Source organism: Trichechus manatus, unplaced genomic scaffold (assembly GCF_000243295.1).
Source record: "Trichechus manatus latirostris isolate Lorelei unplaced genomic scaffold, TriManLat1.0 scaffold00003, whole genome shotgun sequence".
Classification (NCBI taxonomy): domain Eukaryota; kingdom Metazoa; phylum Chordata; class Mammalia; order Sirenia; family Trichechidae; genus Trichechus; species Trichechus manatus.
The window spans coordinates 36,060,768-36,080,081 of NW_004443939.1; the positions used below are offsets into that span (position 1 = coordinate 36,060,768).

Sequence of the window (19,314 nt, forward strand, 5' to 3'; positions counted from 1 at the left end):
ATTTTATTTTTTTATTGTACTTTAGATGAAGGTTTACAGAACAAACGAGCTTCTCATTAAACAATTAATACATGTATTGTTTTGTGACACTGGTTGCCAACCCGACGACATGTCAACACTCTCCCCTTCTCAACCTTGGGTTCCCTGTTACCAGCTTTCCTGCCCCCTCCTGCCTTCTCGTCCGTGCCCCTGGGCTGGTGTGCCCATTTAGTCTCGTTTTGTTTTATGGGTCTGTCTAACCTTTGGCTGAAGGGTAAACCTCAGGAGTGACTTCATTACTAAGCTATAAGCATGTCAAGGGGGCCATACTCTCAGGGTAAATCCTCATGTTTGCGTTTTAACATTAACCGTAGGGGACTTCCTACACTCATCTTGGTCATCTGTGAGTAAAACAGATGACTATTCATAGCCTACCCTGGAATTTTAAGCCTCTGTTGGATCTGGGAATAAGTGTTTATTCCATAAGCTCCTTCCAGGGGTAGAAGAACTAATATTTCCAGGAAGCTTGACTGTTGCCTGGCATCAGAACTTGCTTGGTTCCTGAACTTCTCCTGCATTGTTGTGAAAAATGCCAAGAGTCTTTTGCACTCTTACAGTACAGATCATATAAAATTCCAACATGTAACAACATGAAGTATCTGAGTCTAATTTTGACCAGTCGTCCTCTGAGTTCTTGCCTCAAAGTCCTAGCTAATCTATAAGCTTCCTTGTCCATTAGCAGGAATTTTAAAAAGTTTAAGCATAGAAAAAAGCAAACTCGTTTCTAGGTCAGTATTAATTCACCCAAGCTCTGTCTTTGTATTCATAGCTAAGGACCAAAATTTCTATTTCTAAATAAAGGGGGCTTCCCAAGACCCAGGGACCTATGATTGCTTTTAGGCATTCATGTCACAAGCCAACCCAGGCTATATTTTACCAAAAGGTTAGCTGGCACACTTGCTTGTGTTATTTATTTATAGTGACAGTAACATATTTGGCACTTACACGTTATCCTAAAAGCCTGATAACCCCAGTTATCTTGTGCTATAAGTGGCCTAACTTTCACTGAGTTAGAAATGAGTGTTTGGAGTGGGAGAGGGTTGGAACTGCTCCGATTTGCCAAGAGTTCCCAAATGCAAAGATGTCTGCAGAGCAGCAGTGCCGTCTACCAAGGAGACCCTGTGAATTCACTGTGGAGGCTTTCAGGCCAGCTTAGAGACATCAATAATGCAAATCCTGAGTTATTTCTGGAGTAGGTGATTGATGTTTCAAATAGAAGCTGACATTTTGATGGGATCCAGCCTTGCTGTGATAGGAGTTAATGAGGATAATGATGATGATAATGATATTTACATTATACTTTTCTTCCAAAGAACACTTCAGTCCTTTTATCTCATTTGTGGTGAAAACGTCCCTTTGGAGTTGAGAGGGGAAGGTGTTATTAATCTGTATTTCACGAGAGAAAATATAGAGAGAGTTAATTGCCTGGATTTCACGCTCCATTTTGGTGGTGAGAAGAGATGTTTAAATGACAAATTAAACTTGGAGAAACACCAGTTGCTCTCAGTTCCCATTTGTCCTACACAATCCTTCCAGATAAAGCTCCAATAATATCATTCCATAAAACTCAAAAGTCTTCAGGGGTTCCTCACAGACTGACAAATTCAGTCCAAATATCCTAGGTAAGCAGTCAGGGCTCTAGACATTCCAACCTATATTGTCAGCCTTATCTCTCACGATGCTCTTATTTATCCCATGTTTCAGCCAAACAAATCCATTTGCTTGCCCCTGCCATCTGCTCTTAGCACCCCATTCTCCTTTCACAATGGTCACCACACTTGCTGTAACTGGTTTAAGGTTTGTCTTCCCTGTTGGATGCAAATTGCAGGAAAGCAGGGACTGTCTCTTTCTGTTCACCATTGTATTGCTAGGGTCTAGCAAAATTAACTGGCATATACTAGGTGCTCAACAAATACTTGCTTCTGAATGCACACTGTAGTCTGCCACTTCCATACCTTTGCTCATGCTGTCCCCTCTGCCTTGAATGCCTACACTCCTATCTCTGCCTATTGAAGTCAGAGCCCCTTCCGAGCCCAGATCAAAGACCAACTCCTCCATCTGATCCTGTCCATTTGGGAACCACCACTTTCTGAGCCCAGATCAAAGCCTGACTCCTGTCTGACCCCCACCCCCACCCCCACAATTTGGGAACCACCACAGTACTGCTTTTTTTCATAGTTCTAACCCTAATCTTATGTTGTATCATAATTATTTGTGCCCTTGTGTAGTCATCCTTCCCTCCCAGACTGAAGGACAAGAGCCACATCCCAAAGGCTGGTACATTGTAGGCACTTGTTAGATATGTGCTCACTTGTCTACAACTGTTGACCACCATTTTTCATTCTGCATAATTCCCATTTCCAGAATCTGTAGCTTGTCATGAGAAGGGATTCCCACTCCCCTCATTCTTACCCTCCTTCTTTCCTCTGGAAGGCTCAGAGGAATATCAGCCAGGGAAGCCCTGCCAACTTTTCCTTTAGAAAGTATTTTTCTTTGAATGAAGAAAACCAAAGACACAAGGGAAAGATAAGTCCAAAGGACTCATGGATCACAACTACCACAGCGGCCACCAGACTGAGTCCAGCACAACTAGATGGTACCTGGCTACCACCACTGTCTGCTCTGACAGGGATCACAATAAAGGGTTCTGGACAGAGCTGGAGAAAAATGCAGAAGAAAATTCTAACTCACTGGCCTGACAGAGACTGGAGAAATCCTGAGAGCATGGCCCATGGCCTCGCTTTTAGCTCAGTAATGAAGTCACTCCTGAGGTTTACCATTCAGCCAAAGATTAGACATTCCCATAAAACAAAACGAGACTCAAGGGGCACAACAGTCCAGGGACAAGGACTAGAAGGCAGGAGGGGACAGGAAAGCTGGTAATAGGGAACCCTAGGTCAAGAAGGAGAGTGTTGACATGTTGTGGAGTTGGCAACCAATGTCACAAAACAAGGTGTATTAATTGTTTAACGAGAAGCTAGTTTGTTCTGTAAACCTTCATCTAAAGTACAATTAAAAAAAAAAAAGTTATCTCCCTTTTCCTCCATGAGGAGCACTGTACTCTGGCACTTAGGTGGAGGGCTCCATTTCCTATTGGGGCACAGAGTAGGTTTGCAGAGGTGGCATTTTTTAGTTTCATTGCCAATGTCACTGCCAGCCTAAACAATGGAGAACTAATCAGTGCAACAACATTAACTGACAAGGTGTGATATAATCAGTGATCTCTCCAAGGAATTTTACTACAGGTCTGAATTTAGCGAGCGTTTGCATATTCCATTCAGTTATGATAAAAATACACCAGATTGAACTAACCCTAGGGGTATATGAAGCTTCTAAGCAGCACATTTTTGATACCCTGAAGACTCCTGGCTAATGGCAATGTGGGCATACCAACCATCTGTGATATAATATTCCATATAAATTAGAAAGAGCTACTTTGACAACCGTACCATGCAATACTCAGGGCTGTTAAAATTGATGATGTAGATCTATATTTATTGACATGGAAAGGTGCCCACAATATATTGCTAAGTGAAAGAAGCAGGCTAGAGAACAGTGTAATTATGTATAATTATTCCATGTTTATCTCTATATGTATTCATAGATGCATGGAGGGATATCCTCTGAAAAGTTAATATTGATTATCTCTGGATGATGGAATTTTGGGTGATTTTTTTCTTTACTTTTGTTTTTCTAGTTATTTTTGTTTGAATTTTATTTGTACAGTGAGCAGTTATTATTTTTACAATCAGAAAAAAAAAACTGCTTTCAGTTTGAAAAAAAACTGTTGAAAATATAAAAACCTCATTTAAAAAATTCTTTGAATTTCCTAAAAGAGAAGATGCTTACAGTCATATGTTAAAAAAAAGAAAAAAACACAAAACAAACTGTCACATGAATGAAAAAAAAATTGTTCAACTGTCTCCATGACTAAGCCATACAATGTGCTGACTACTAGGAGAAGTAAAAGGGAAGAAACGATATCTTTTAAGGAGTACATACAAAATCAAGATCTCCTGATTTAGCACGGTTAATATGCATGTTTTTTTAAAATTTTATTTATCTTGTTGTTGTTGTGGAGAATATACACAGCAAAACATACACCGATTCAACCATTTCTGCATGTACAATTCAGTGACACTGATTACATTCTTTGAGTTGCACAATCACTCTTACCCTCCTCTGAGTTGTTCCTCCCCCGTTAACATAAACTAACTGCCCCCTAAGGCTCCTATCTAATCTTTCAAGTTAGTATGCATTGTTTTCAAGTGGGAAAAGTATCATTTCGAATATCATTTTAGTCCAAGCTTTTGATGGCTGATTTACAAGTACAGTGTTTCTAATTCCATAGCCTACAGAAGGGATAAAACATCCAATCTCTGGTGGCAAAGGAATGGTGCCCTTGCTCACCATGGCAGTTTCTGTTGCAAAAAAGAGACAGACGCTTTTGGTCATAGTACAACTCACACTTTATTCCATCGTGATTGGTATACATGTAGGATTGGGACAGCAAGAGACTCAAATCAGTGCAGAACTTCTCTGGACTAAAGGGTTGTGAAAGGCATTACTGGTTTTGGCACACAGAGTGAATAACTGTACATTGGCTGGAACAAGCTGGTCAGTAAAATAAAATGTACAAATCGAACACCATGTTGAAATCATGTCTGAGTTCTGTAGAGTGTTAAAGAGTAAATAATTACAGACTAACATGCAACTCTATATTAAAGTCACATTATTCATTACAGACTATTCCCCCCCCTTAGAGGATGAAGAGATGACCTTAGTTATCTGTTCACAGTAGCTTAAAAGAGCAATCAATACACATTAGAAAGATCTGCCTGCTGATTTCTACAGCAGTCCATCATAGCTGAAGAAATAATGCTTAATAATGTCCTGTCTCTACAATGTTCTTATTAAATTGAAATTTTACTGACCAAATAATTCTGACTCAACTTTTATGTACTTAAATACAACTCTTTATGTCTGTATAATGTCAAAAAGCAGTTTCTGTTAGTTTATTTATCTTTATAAATCACAGTGGACAAGAGGGAGGCATATATGCAATGGGTCATCTTTCCTTTTCAAAGTTAACAGTATGCTGACAAGAGCATCAAGAAGTAATACTGTTATTCTGCAAATATTTTAGGGTTTCACATCATCATATCACATAGGGAGTCCAAAGAAGCCAGCTTAGTAGGTAATGTAGCAGTGCAGAATATGATTCTGTTTAAGAGGCACACAGATTCTAAGTGATTTCTTGAGACAAAGAGAAGGAAAGAGGGAAAGGAGCAAAGGAAAGGAGAAGTGAAAATCAGCCTTCTGTAGAAAAATCGTTCAAAAGAAAAATCGATTCACTTGCAATTGACTAACCATAACAGGGATTAGTTCTTAATTTGGGATGATAGAAGTAAAGATACTAAAAAGTGTATGCCAGTAGTCTTTAATATTAACCCTAACCTGGCTAATTGGGTTATTTTTCCCGTGGTTCTTTTGAGATGTTGAACTCTCTCAGGGAGATTTTCTGCTTTTGCCAGGGTAGGGCCAGATTTAACTCAAAAGGGCAACCATAGCTGCTGAGAACAATTTTTCTTTACTAACTTAGCTATGTGGTTAACATTCATTCTCTTTCTGGCAAAAACCAAATTATTCAGCCATGAGACTGTCTGAAATATGACAGTGATCAAGACATGGTTCATTCACAGGATGCACATAATTAGATATTTGCACATGATATGAGTATGAAAGTTAAACAACAAGGAAGAGAAAGAGTAAAAGAAATTTCTTCAAATTTCTGGCATAAAGTCATCAAATAAATGCAAAAGACAGTTAGTGGTTAAAGATGTCTTGATTTCTTTCTTATCACTTCCATCCGTGAAGGGGGAGTTGAAATGAATGATACTAATTCTCTCTTCTGTCTTTGATTACAAACATACAGGTGAGCAGAGCAAGACTTGAAGTAATATTTGTTAAGCTTCCTGATTCTTAATCTTAAACAACAAGCCACAGGCAATACAGGAAAGGTAGAGATGACTGGGAAGTTTGATAACATGCCTGAGTCAGTCATCATCCCTGGGAAAGTACCACTTCCCTGGCCTGCTAATAGGCCAATTCTTTCAGGTTTAAGTAAAAGACAGTGATCTCTTCCTCCAGTGTGGCATTGTTCTTTGTAAGAGACCGTGTCAGTTTACAGTTATGTAATATAAAGAAAGAAGTTTTACTTGAATTCCACAGTAAATATTCATGGACGTTTCAAAGCAGAATTGTCCATTGTCTGAGGTTGGTTTCAAACACTTCCTAAACATGCTCCATGACTATGAGGCGCCATTCTATCTGGGCTAATCCATACCATTAATTATGATTACCATTAATCTATACCATTAATAACCATTTTTAGACGGGACATCTCTTTTGAAAGAAATAACCTTGCTAGAACAGGATAATTGTAGAGGGTAGAAGGCTGGAAAGAGATTGAGTCAGGGTGGGGGGGAAATAGAAATGGGCTGAATAAGGAAAAAGGAAGACTTTTCTCCAAGGTCTGTATATGTCTAATACTGAAGCAAAAATTCATGGAACATGCCTTAAAGACTTTCTAAGACGTTGTATTCATGTATTGCAAGTTTCCTGATCTACAATCCCTTAGCAACCATATCGTGCTGAATTTACCTTCCTAGGTGTGGTGCCCTACTTCTTCTGGAATTTAGATCTCTGGGGCAAACATGATCAGGATGTGTCTCTGTATGGTAATGCTCCCCCAAACAGCTGCTCCAGTTCTGGTCATGGTTCTGCCAAGGAGCCTGTAAGCCCTTCTGGGGGGTCAGTAGATGTAGCTGAGCGGTAGAGGAAACCGATGGCAGACAGAGTGGACTTGAAGGAAGGTATCCAGAAGGGGAGACCTCGGGCTTTACCCAAGGTCATGGTGATGGCAATAGAAGTGGGAAGGGCAAAAGAAAATAACTGGAAAGAAAGTTTTGACTGCTGAATAAAATAAGAGGGAAAGGGGGAAGATACATAGACCAGGGAATTTCACAGGAATCAAAGATGATTAATGATATCGAGGAAAAAAAAACCCAACTCATCTGACTGATCAAGAAGATATTCTTCCCAATATATTGGCAAAAAATGATTTTCACACTGAGAATACAACACTAAAATGAGTGTTTCCTTACTATTATTATTCACATTTCAATAGTTCATTAGCTCTATAGTTTCTAAATTGCTTAATTCATTTAGCAAATCCACAGCTTAGGTACCACCATGAAGGAAGACAGGGTAGGGCACAAAAATGAAGCAATTAAAATTAAAATTAAATCTTTGTAAACAAGAGTTAGTAGCACAGTGGCACAGTAGATTGTCAATGAAAACAACAGAAGTGGGTACAGAATCATTGGCCTTGTGTGTGCGGTATTGCCAGCTACAAGGAGAGACTCTGTGACTCAGGAGTCTACCTTTTTGTTAATTAAAATTGAGCAGCAAGTGAGCAGCCCATCCACCTTTTCCAGTTCAGAATTGCTCACAGGGATCAGCATATGGTCCTTCAGTTTTTCATAAATCTACAGTAGGAACAAAGGGAAAGGTAGAGAAGAAGGGTTATGTTTCTGCATCTGTCGTCCCCCCTCTGTTGTAAAGACAAGCTTTGTGAGTTTAGGCTTGTCTTGGTTTGCTAGTGCTGCAGAAACAGCCATACCGAAGTCAGTGGCCTTAAAGAGCAGACATTTATTTTCTCACAGTTCAGAAGGCTAAAGGTCTGAACTTAGGGTGTGGGGAGGTACTTCTTTGTCTATTTCAGTCTCTAACCAGTTGCCTTTGAGTTGATTCCGACTCATGGTGACCCCACGTGTGTCAGAATAGAACTGTGCTCCATAAGGTTTTCAGTGGATGATCTTTTGGAAGTAGACTGCCAAGGCTTTCTTTCAAAGTGCCTATGGATGGACTCGAACTGCCAAACTTTTGGTTAGTAACCAAATGCATAACTGTTTGCACCACCCAGGGACACATTTCAGCTTCTAGTATCAGGCAATCCTTGGAGTTCCTGGGCTTGTAGGTGCACCTGCCCTGTGTGTCTGTCTTCATATGGTGTCTTTTCCCTGTTCGTGTCTCAGTGTCTATTCTGTTTTTTTTATAACTCAGAAACGATAAGGTTTAGGACCCACCCTGCTCTGGCATGGCCTCATTAACATAACAAAAGAAACCCACCTATTTTCAAACCTGGTCATATCTACAGGTACAGGGGTTAGGATTTTAACACATATTTTTTGGGTGGGGAGCACAATTCAATCCATAACCAGGCTTTTCACTCATTTAACCACAAGATACTCATGTAATATAGACCATACACACACCCACAACTATGCCCATAGAGCTAGTAGCAATTGGTTAACCACCAGCTTTATGCTTTAACCTCAAAACCAAAGATGTGTCAGAAATGTGGTTGTTACTACAGATGCTTTTACTTAGCTGTTGTCACCGGTAGATTAAATGACACATGAAAGTAGGTGGCCATGTCCTCAGTCTGAATATTATTTTCTATCTCTACACTTTAAAACTCTCTAAATGGCACTTTAATGTTTCTTTCCTTACCAAAATCACTGGAAAATTTTGACAAAATATAATTTAAGTGGAGTATTTCAGGTCAAACTGCTTTTAAATTACAGGTGTAAATTTTACAGCATCTTTTGACACTAGTTGAAAGTATATGTCAAGACTTCAAATTAACAGTCCCCAGATTTTCTTTGACAATCAAAGCAGAGTTTTTAAACAAAATCACTTGAAAATACACTGACTAAAAAACCATCTATCATACTTCTTTAGGAAGCACTGTGCTCTTTAAAATTCAGTACAGTGGTTAACCAAGAGTTCTGGAGCTGGGCAGAGTTGGGTTCTAAACCACTTCTGTCAACTTGCTACTCGAAGGTGATTTCAGTCAAGTGACATTCCCACTGAGCCTCAGTTTACTTCTCTGTAAGACTGGAGTAATAATACTGTTCTTACAGGTCTGTTGCAAGGATTAAATAAGATAATGCAGGTAGCATGCTTGGCACGGTGTCTGGCATGGGAGAAGCACTAGGTAAATGTGGCTGTTATTGATATTGTTATCATTGATAGACACAGGGCTGAATTCAGGATGAGACCATGATCATCTGATTGTAAGGTGATCAATGTGGCTGAAGAGGCATGAATGATCCTGAGCTATGTTTTTCAAAGTTTGAGTTCTGTGACCCGAGTGTTGTTGATATTGCAGATTCCAGAGTGTCTGTGTGTGGGGTGTGGGGAGGGTCCAGGGACCTGCATTTTAAAAATACTGATGCACATTAAAGTATGAGACCCACTATTCATCTGAGAAAGGGGTGAGCTCCCGTCTGGGGTCAGGAGTCTCATATTTTCCTCAGGTTCACACTTACAGCCATGGAAATGGAGAAAAATCACCTACGTATTCCCCCACCCTTCTCTTTTTATTTGTGACTATGAGGGGTGAGCCTAGTAATTATATAGTATTACACATTTTAAAAGTAGTATTAAATATTTTCTAATAATCCTCAAGCTTAAGATGTAAATAAATAAAATCAGTGGTTACTAAAGGCTCTTCTTGTCTGTAGTACTTAGTATAAATATCTTATTCCTCTGGGCAGAAATGAAGATGTTGAAATGAATAGACGATTTGGACACTTGAAGAAGCTATGGATACGGGCTGTTATATCTGCCTGGCAAGATTAAACTGAAATTACTACCCTCTACAGATGAGCTCAGCAGAGTGCCCTCAAAGACAAGGAAAATTTTCTTAGACTAGGAAAGGATCCCAGGTGTACGGACAATTTCTCTGCTGGAACACAAATGCAGGGACTCTTACAGCGACCCTTGGCTGATTCCAAACGAATATACTACATTTCTTTCTGATCTAGTCTTTTGACAAAAAGAGCTTATTGCTACCTAGGAAGTGCAGACCCTGTTTTCTCAGCTCTGACAGGAAGCATCCACCTCTTTGGGCCATTTGTACACCTCTGCCTTAAGAAATAAGTGACCTTCTGATGAGGGGCAGCTCAGAATTGTCAGAAAACAATGACACGCTGACCATCTAATTGTAGGTCTCTGTGCTTAATGAGTATCTGAGTGTGGTGCATTTAATCAGAGCTAGGGCACAGACTTGGAAGATCGGAGTACTTATTTGAAAAGCTTTCCATGCCAGGCATATCATCTCAATTACTGTGCAAGCATTAGTGACCAATGACATGAATGAGAAAAGTGAGTTAAATAAAATTTCCTTGTGGCCTAAATTATAATGATCCGTTCTGCTTTCTTAACAATTTGATATGTATAGAGAAAAAGGAAGCCCCTGCTATTTGTCACTCCATCATGACAAATCCCCAAGCAGGAAGACTGTCAGGGAGGCCTACCCAGCTGCAGTGACCAGAAAGGACAGGTTTTACCTTTGCACTCTCTGGATACTCTTCTGGGGTTTGGTGCAGCAAGACGTGCCCTTTGCTCGGGATATTTAGATATATACAGTTTGCAGCCACGTCATCAGGCACAGTGAGTTTGTCGTAGCGGTGGTCACTCATCTGCTGCATGATCTACAAGAGAAACAAAGAAAGCCTAAGCACAGTTTCTCCCCACACTTCCCAAAGAGACGGAAGGCAGTGTGCTGAAATACAGCTTTCCAACTGATGCCTAAGAATGTTCCTCTGTGTTCCAGTTCCCATCTATTACTCTTAGTAACTTAAAACCAGAAGATGAAAACCTGATTAAATTGTGATTCTTTGGAAGAACTGCAATTTTCCACCCGGTCCTTTTAAAGTCATGTTTGTTTCTTTTTTCCAGATTTTAAACTTTCCATTATTTTTCTAGAGTTTGTTTGTAAGACACATCAATAAGACAAAATGGCCAAATCGGGTTTTGATGACGCCCTTGGCTGAGTAAGCAGGGCTGCTCTGGTCTGTATTAAAGAGGGGCCATGCTAGTAATCAGGATGGTCAATAATCTGATTTAGCAATAACTATACACACACACACACACACACACACACACAAGCCTCTTCAGTGTACACTTAAATTGAATTTACCTGTTGCCAGGACTAGGATGCCCTTAATACACTGAGTGTAAAAATCACATGGGGAAAAGGTTAAAATCATGTTCCTAGGCCTCAGTCCCATGGATTTTGGTCTGGCAGATCTGGGACGGGCCGTAGGAATCTGCATTTTGAAAGCCCTCGAGGTAATTCTGAGGCAGATGGTCCACGGACCACACTGGAGAAACATAGACTTACCAGGACTATTCTTCAAATAATGGGTTTATTAGTACCTTAGCATAAAGTAACTTAAAAAAAAACCACAAAACTGAACTCTACACAAAATCTAAAATATTGACACCTCATTTTTACCTCGACAACACAATCAAAACAACCCCTCCTCCAAAAAACACCCTCCTTCTACCAAAATACCTAAACACCAAAAACAAAAACAAATATTATTTTGGGCTTAGTTGCATGGACTCTTTCCACTCTTGATCAATACTCATAAGTTTCCAAAGAATCTGCTGGAATGTCATGTCATGAAGATATAGCAAGATCTTTTCCACGGTCTGGTTCTAATCTACGTTTCCAGCCAGGTCTCCGTCTCCTCTTCAGTATTTGTGTGTCATATAACTAGACCCCAGAAAGAGGTAGACTTGCCCACTCAGTCATGGTGGCATTAGACAGCATTGGTATGGAAGAGCAGAAGAGACTGCATTCTCCCTGTAGAAAACTCATTCTCAAGTGAAGAGTGGCACATAGTAAGCCCTTCCTAACTCACCAATCAGGTAAGTCACTTATTTTTCCTATTATGGAATATGTCAAGAGTGGAGAGAGGCCAGGAGTAACATGATGGAGTACTTCACATAGAAGTAAACATCAGGAATGGGGATGAGCCTGAGCACTGAATGAAAGGCTGAGAGACACAAAGATGTCTAAGACATATACCCAGCTTTCAAAGAGCTCGTGGTCTAATGGAGGAGACCGACAGACAATTATATTACAATAATAGATGATGCAGCGGTTAAAACACTTGGCTGCTAACCGAAAGTTCGGAGGTTCAAACCCAATAGCCGTTCTGGGGTAAAAAGATGTAGTGGTCTGTTTCCGTAAAAATTACAGCCTTAGAAACCCTACTGGGCAGTTCTACTCTGTCCTATATGGTGGCTATGATTCAGAATCAGGGTAATAAGAACAGCACTATGCTGAACATTTTATACATGAAGAAGAAACTGACACACACACTCATGCATAGATACATACTCAATCCCAGATCTGTGCAACTTAAAACTTTCCTTATTAATTGTCTTGCTTTTCTTTCTGTCTTGACCTCCATAGCTGCTCTTTTTCCCTCAAACTACCGTAACTATTTTTTGGCACTCATTTCGTACTTATTATTCATTCTCTTGTAGTACTATTACTTCTTTTTTCATATGTAATCCTATCATGACATGGTACAGCCTCGTGTAGCTAAAGGACTTGACTGGCCATCTCTCTTGCATTTTTTAATTCAAATTTTTCCTGAAGGGTTAGATCCATAGAGCGAATCATCTGTAGGGCGAGTCCTTCTAAAAAGCTCTGATTGAGAAACCTTAGATCTATTTGGACATGTGGACAATTAAAAAGTTAAAGACACTTACTCCTAAAGATTAACTTTTCTAAGCAAATTAATGACATATTCAGTTTAGGTCTCTAAAATATGGGTATGCCCATAATATGAAGACGCATGTTTAAGAGAAAAAAATCTAGGCCCAAGCAGCTCTCTTTTATTATGAACTGATATTTAATTACTTCATATACAGACTTTCTTTTTGGCTGCTTCCAAAAAAAAAAAAAAACCCACAACGTAATAGTTGCTTTCATTTATTGTTTGGGAGGGATCACATTATGATTGTGAGCTCTGGAATCAGACTGGGGTTTGAATCTGAGCCCTAATATTTATTAGCTGTGTAAATTTAAGCATTTTTTGACATCTTGGTTTCCTCACCTGTAAAATGGGGATAATAATACTCTCTTATACAGTTGTTAAGGAGCCCTGGTGGCCCAGGGGTTAAAGCACTCAGTTACTAACTGGAAGGTTGGCAGTTTGAACCTGTCAGCCGCTCCAAGGGAGAAAGATGTGACAGTCTGATTCTGTAAAGATTTACAGCCTTGGAAACCCTCTGGGGCAGATCTACTCTGTCCTATAGGGTCGCTATGAGTTGGAATCGACTCGATGGCAATGGGTTTTTTGGGTATATAGTTACTGTGAAAATTAAGTGAAATAATGTATATAAGCTACAGTGACTGCCACATGATAAGCCCTTAATGTTATTGTTAGTTGCCTTCAAGTCAGCTCCGACTCATGGCGACCCCAGGTACAACAGAATGAAACAATGCCTTGTCCTACACCATCTTTATGATTTTTTATATATTTGAGTCCATAGTTGTGGCTATTATGTAAGCCCTTCATAGGCTACTAGTATTTTCTCACAGGTATGACTGGACAGGCAAGGTTCAAGTCTCCAGTCTGCAACCCCGTCTACGATTCTGGCAAGATTTGACCTTTAACCTCACTCTTAAAACAGCTTGTTTTGAAGGTCAATCTTATTCTTGAGATCACATGAGAATATATCCATCATATACCACTATCATATGGTGGTTTCTTCATCATGGTTCTTAGATTAACACATAATCCAATAGTCTGTAGGTTTAGCATCCTTTCCCCCTAGATTCCTATTGAAAAGTACTATAAAGTTCTCGAACTTCTAAAATTAGGACAAATTTTTATATGTGAATTTTTGAGATGTCTCTTTTACTTTTCAGAGTGCTAGCTCCTTGAATGCAAGGCCGGGCATGGCAGAGTGGACAGAGCATGGGCTTTGGAGTCAGACAGATCCGAGTCTGAATTCTTTCTCTGTCACACACTAACTGTGTGACCTTGGGCAAGTCATCTAAACTCTCCAAGCTTCAATTTCCTCAGCTATAAAATGGTATGACAATGTAATATCTGAAGATTATTTTAAAAACAAACTAGGTAATGTATGTAAAATTCTTAGCACAAGTTCCTGGCAAATATTCAATGTGTAATACATGTGAGTTCCCTTCCCTCTTTGTTTCTTGCAAGTTGGCATATACCAGATGATCAAACTGTGTTTGTAACTAATTGATTTATTCCTTCATTCCTTTCACCTCTTCAGAAGGATATAGAGAACCACGGGAGGACATGGTGATAAGCCACATACGTGAACAACTGCATTTCCTCAGAAAAACAAGGTATTGTCTATGTCCAGAAATAGGAGTATAATTCATTACTTAATGCGAAACCTGGCTAAAATTAATGAGCCCAAGGTTTGTCTTTTGTTTTGTTTTTTTAAATACTTCATAGAAGTGCACTGTACTCTGCCATCCTAACCCAACTGATTTTGGATGTAAGGCAACAGGGAATAGTGAAGCTTGGGAGTGAACTGGAGACTGTATAACACCTAAAGGCATCCACGCGCCTGATGGCAGTCTAGTTCTGCTTGCAAACATGAGCAGATTAACCATCATGGTCTGTCTTCAACAGCACATAACAGGGCTCCATCAGGCACACAGATAGGACCTAAAGAGCCCTGGTGGTGCAGTGGTTAAGAGCTTGGCTGCTAACCAAAAGGTTGGCAGTTCAAATCCACCAGCTGCTCTTTGGAAACCCTATACAGCAGTTCTACTCTGTCCTATAGGGTTGCTTTGAGTGGGAATTGACTCGACAGCAACGGGTTTGGTTTTTTTTTTTAAGTTACCAGGAGAAAGTAGGATTTCTTGCAGAGCACTTGGGAGACACTTACTTCCCTGGGCCAGTGGTTTACTAAGGAGGACCTCCATCCTTCATACGGAAATCTTGACTTTCTCTCACACAAAAGTTCTTAAAACATGGTATGTGCAACTACTGTTACCTGATCAAGCCTAGACACAAACAGAACAAAATCCAGAAAATCAAATTGCCCATTGACTTAATTTCTAAGCAATTGGGAGAAATGTGGGAAGCATTTTCTAGGCCAATGTACTCAGACTAGCTGCTCAGGCTACCATTCATAAGCACGGACAATTGCCAGTTGGTTTTCCAGTTCAACTCATGGCCTATAGATGATTCATTGTCCTCTATCAATAGTTAAAGCAATCACCCTTGTCTCTTAGTATGAGAAGAGTTGAAGCAGAAAAGAGTACGGAAAGATCACACCTCTTAGGCCTGACCATACCTTCAGCAGCTTCATAAGTAGCGTGGGCAAATTCCCACCTCTCAGCCTGACTCATGCATGTCCGGTGGAGACTGTGAAGCAGAAACATGGAATGTTGTACATTCCAGAGGAAGTGTTATTAAGGATCGTTATCATTGCTGACTTCTTGTTTATCAGTGAGGGAACAAACTAAAATCTCCAAGGTTGTGCCTACCTTAGAAAGTGCAAGGTTTCTTTGGAATAACGGATACTGTTACTTCCTTTCTGTTTGTGCTTTACTTTGGCTCCAGCTCTTTCCATTCCTCGGCCCAATCCCACCCACCCCCTGGCCCTCACCTCCTTGAAGGAACAATCCTCATCCCCCTCAGTTCCTATTTGTTTTATTTGTCATTCTTCAGTTAATGGCATTTTAAAAAAAAATTCTAATTTCTGTTTTTCCTGTACTTCAATGTTTTGCCCTTTTTTCAGCCTTATATTTTTAATTTATAGCTTCTGGTGGGGGCATTTTTAAAACTACTGATATAAGGGCCAGTACACAACCTAGAATTGTTTGCGGATAGTTTCATTCTTTTCATTACTGGGAGGAAAATAATTAGAATATCCTTAGTGGGGAAATAATTTAACACTAGGAATATATCAAGTAATTCACTAATAATTCTACTGAGAGTTACTCTTAAAATAAATGGATTAACAAAGCCAACAAACGCCACTTTAGAGAAGTTTTTCCAATTAATTTATCAAGGCCCCATGGTTATCATTTTAAGACAGATTAAAAAATGTGCCAAAAGAAATGACTTTTAATAATAGAACAGGCCCCATTTGGAGCAGTGAGTGGTTCTGCTTAACTGTGGAAAGAAAAAACCCCAACCCCCCCAAAAAAACCAAAGGCTCTGTCAGGCATAGCAACCCTATAGGACAGAGTAGAACTGCCCCACAGGGTTCCCAAGGAGCAGCTGGTGGATTCGAACTGCCAACCTTTTGGTTAGCAGCCAAGCTCTTAAGCGCTGCACCACAAGGACTCTGTGTCAGCCATAGTTTTTCTAAATAAAAAGGATTTAGGCAGTGGTAACTGTAGATAATAAGCAAGAAATATACATATATATACATATATATGCGCATATATATAATTTTTTTCGTGAAAAAGCTAAAGGTGATCACTGGTTCACTTATTCTAAGCACAAAGAATTTCTGTCTTCTGGGAAGAAGAACCAGTTTCTCTTTTCCTGTCAGAGTACTCGTTTCCTTTCTCTTATATGTTGTTATTGTCTGAATAAGACAGCTTGCCATTTATTTATGGCTGGGTTCAGGAGACGGCTGTATATACACAACGCAGGGCACTCACCATTCTGAGAGAAAAACACAGAGAAAGGCTCAGGGAGACTGTCTGTCTCTCTAACATGTTTCCCCTGTTGTGCCCAAATGCGCACCGTGGGGACTCGCTCACACAGCCCACCTGGCAGGACATCACTTCAAAGAGCTCAGGCTTTGAGGACTAAGCAATGATGAGGCTGAGGAACAGGCTTTGTTTCCACTTTGTGGATGCACAGAGCCTTTGTTGAAAGATGAGCATCATTTCAAATATCCCGAGAATGCGGCTGTTGAGCTGCTTACTTCCATGTTCCAACATTTTTTCCTAAAAAAGGATGGAGGGGGTAATATTGCTGCAGAGCTCTATGTAAAGTGTTCTTTTAACTTCAGGGACTGTATTTCCTGCTTCTCACTGCGTCCCAAGCCAGAGCGGAAAGGAGAAATCACCTATGTGTCACCACAAATTCCTCTCCCTGGGAGCAGATCACTACATCCTGAGAGGCCCCAGCCTGAACTCGGAACAAAACACATGAGTTCTACAGGGCTTTGGGGGAAGATCTGAGGAGTCAAGTTGCTGCCCCAGATGCCTTTTCTGACTTTTGCCATTTCCCAAAGGAATTATTCCACTTAGTGTGAAATAGAGTAATTATTACTGGCATTGGATATAATTGGTGTTGGGTTCAATTCAAAAATCTTTTATGGAGTACCCTCTTTGGGCCAGGCACAGTGGTGGTGTGAGGTGGTAAAAGTAAAGAGGTACAAGTGCAACTTAGCCACAGGCCCTGCCTTCATAAAATAATTATTTATAATATAAGGCAGGACAACAAGTGAAGCATATGCTAGCAGCAAGAAAGCCAACCTCATTCTATCATAGGCACCTCCTGAACAAAGAAGGCATGCAGCTGTAGAGAGGAAATAGCTTTGAGAGTCATCTTGGCCACGTTGGTCTGTTACACAGCTGCTGGTTTGAAGGAACTGGTCTTGTTTCCCAGAGTGTAGCTGTCACAAAACAGAGTGGGAACTGTCTGGCTTTCAGCCCAAGAGAATCTACATGGCTAGTTGCATTAACAACCACGCATTTCCTGCAGTTCCTAACATTTCTGGGAATTCTCTCATCCCTAGGACCGGAAGGCAGCTCCATTGTCCTGCTTCTCACTCATGCTTTCTTTGCATCATGACAATTATTTAAAAAACAAAAATTCCTGGGCTATGTCGTTTCACAGAACAATTTAGGACTCATTGTCAAGTACTGAAGGAAAGCTGTGTATAAAGCATTCATAAAGATTTAGGAAATATTCAAAGCACATTTTTGGCTCACTCACACTGATCTTCCTATGAAATATACATATGCACCCATCAAAACTTATCAAAATTAAACCAGTATTAAAAGATAGATTCTTTTCAGATATACAATATACGATGCTCAAGCATACTTTCATTGCTACTGGAAATGTAAAATCATTCATTCATTTATTTATCCATCCATCAAGGGTTTTTGAGTGCCTGATAATATACCAGGCATCAAGCCTTGACAATCCTTTTAAGACTGAGCCAATGTATCTATGAATAACATTCTAGAATTGATATATTTTTATTTTTTGTAGTCTTACCACAGATGAGCTCAAAATAAACAGATACTGAGAGAGGCTGTCTTTTTAACAACCTCTCTGAATTAACAGGCTATACAGAGCCTAAGAATGAGGTTACATGGCTCTTTTTAGTTAAGTCTGGACAAATTTTCAGTGCCAAATATTCCCACAAAGAGCTATTTACCATTTTCTCTGTAAGTTGTCTCTCATATCAGGAGATGCTGCCTTAATCATATCATCCACAGGAGCATGTAGAGGAAAGATTTCTTGGTCCTCAATCACCAATCACGTGAACTTTTTTTTTTTTTCATTGTGCTTTAGGTGAAAGTTTATAGCTCAAGTTAGTTTCTCATACAAAAATTTATACATGCATTGTTATGTGATCCTAGTTGCTATCCCTATAATGTGACCGCACATTCCTCCTTTCCATCCCAGATTTCCCGTGTCCATTCAACAGTTCCTATCCCTTCCTGCCTTCTCATCTCACCTCTGGACAGGAGTTGCCCATTTAGTCTTGTGTATCTGCTTGAAATAAAAAGCATACTCTTCACGAGTATCATTTTATGTCTTATAGTCCAGTCTATTCTTTGTCTGAAGAGTTGGCTTCGGGAATAGTTTTAGTTCTGGGTTAACAGAGAGTCCGGGGGCTGTGTATTCTGGGGTTCTCCAGTCTGAGTCAGACCAGTAACGCTGGTCTTTTTATTAGAATTTGAGTTCTGCACCCCACTTTTTTCCTGCTCCATCGGGGACTCTCTGTTGTGTTCCTGTGAGGGCAGTCATTGGTGGTAGCCACGCACCATCTAGTTCTTCTGGTCTCAGGCTGATGAAGTCTCTGGTTTATGTGGGCCCTTTTGTCTCTTGGGCTAATATTTTCCTTGTGTCTTTCGTGTTTTTCATTCTTCTTTGCTCCAGGTGGGTTGGGACCAACTGATGCATCTTAGACAGCCACTCACTAGCTTTTAAGACTTCAGATGCCACTCATCAAAGTGGGATGCAGAACATTTTCTTAATAAACTTTGTTATGCCAATTGACCTAGATGTCTCCTGAAACCATGGTCCCCTGACCCCTGCACCTGCTAGACTGTTCCTCAAAGTCTTTGGCTGTGTTTAGGAAACTTCTTAGCTTTTGGTTTAGTTCAGTTGGGCTGACTTCCCTGTATTGTGTGTTGTCCTCCCCTTC

At 40.1% G+C, this 19,314-nt stretch overlaps 1 protein-coding gene across 1 annotated transcript in view; it reads right to left on the reverse strand.

Annotated features, from left to right (window-relative positions):
• Positions 1-6,027: 6,027 nt before the first annotated feature.
• DDAH1 (dimethylarginine dimethylaminohydrolase 1) overlaps positions 6,028-19,314 on the reverse strand; it is a 170,457-nt gene continuing 157,170 nt past the window's right edge. Inside the window, exons 5-6 of the mRNA XM_004369117.2 lie at positions 10,461-10,604; positions 6,028-7,589 (exon numbers count right to left, since the gene is read on the reverse strand). Coding sequence (XP_004369174.1) covers positions 7,473-7,589; positions 10,461-10,604 — 261 coding nt within the window. The 3' untranslated portion in view covers positions 6,028-7,472. The remainder of the gene's footprint in view (positions 7,590-10,460; positions 10,605-19,314) is intronic.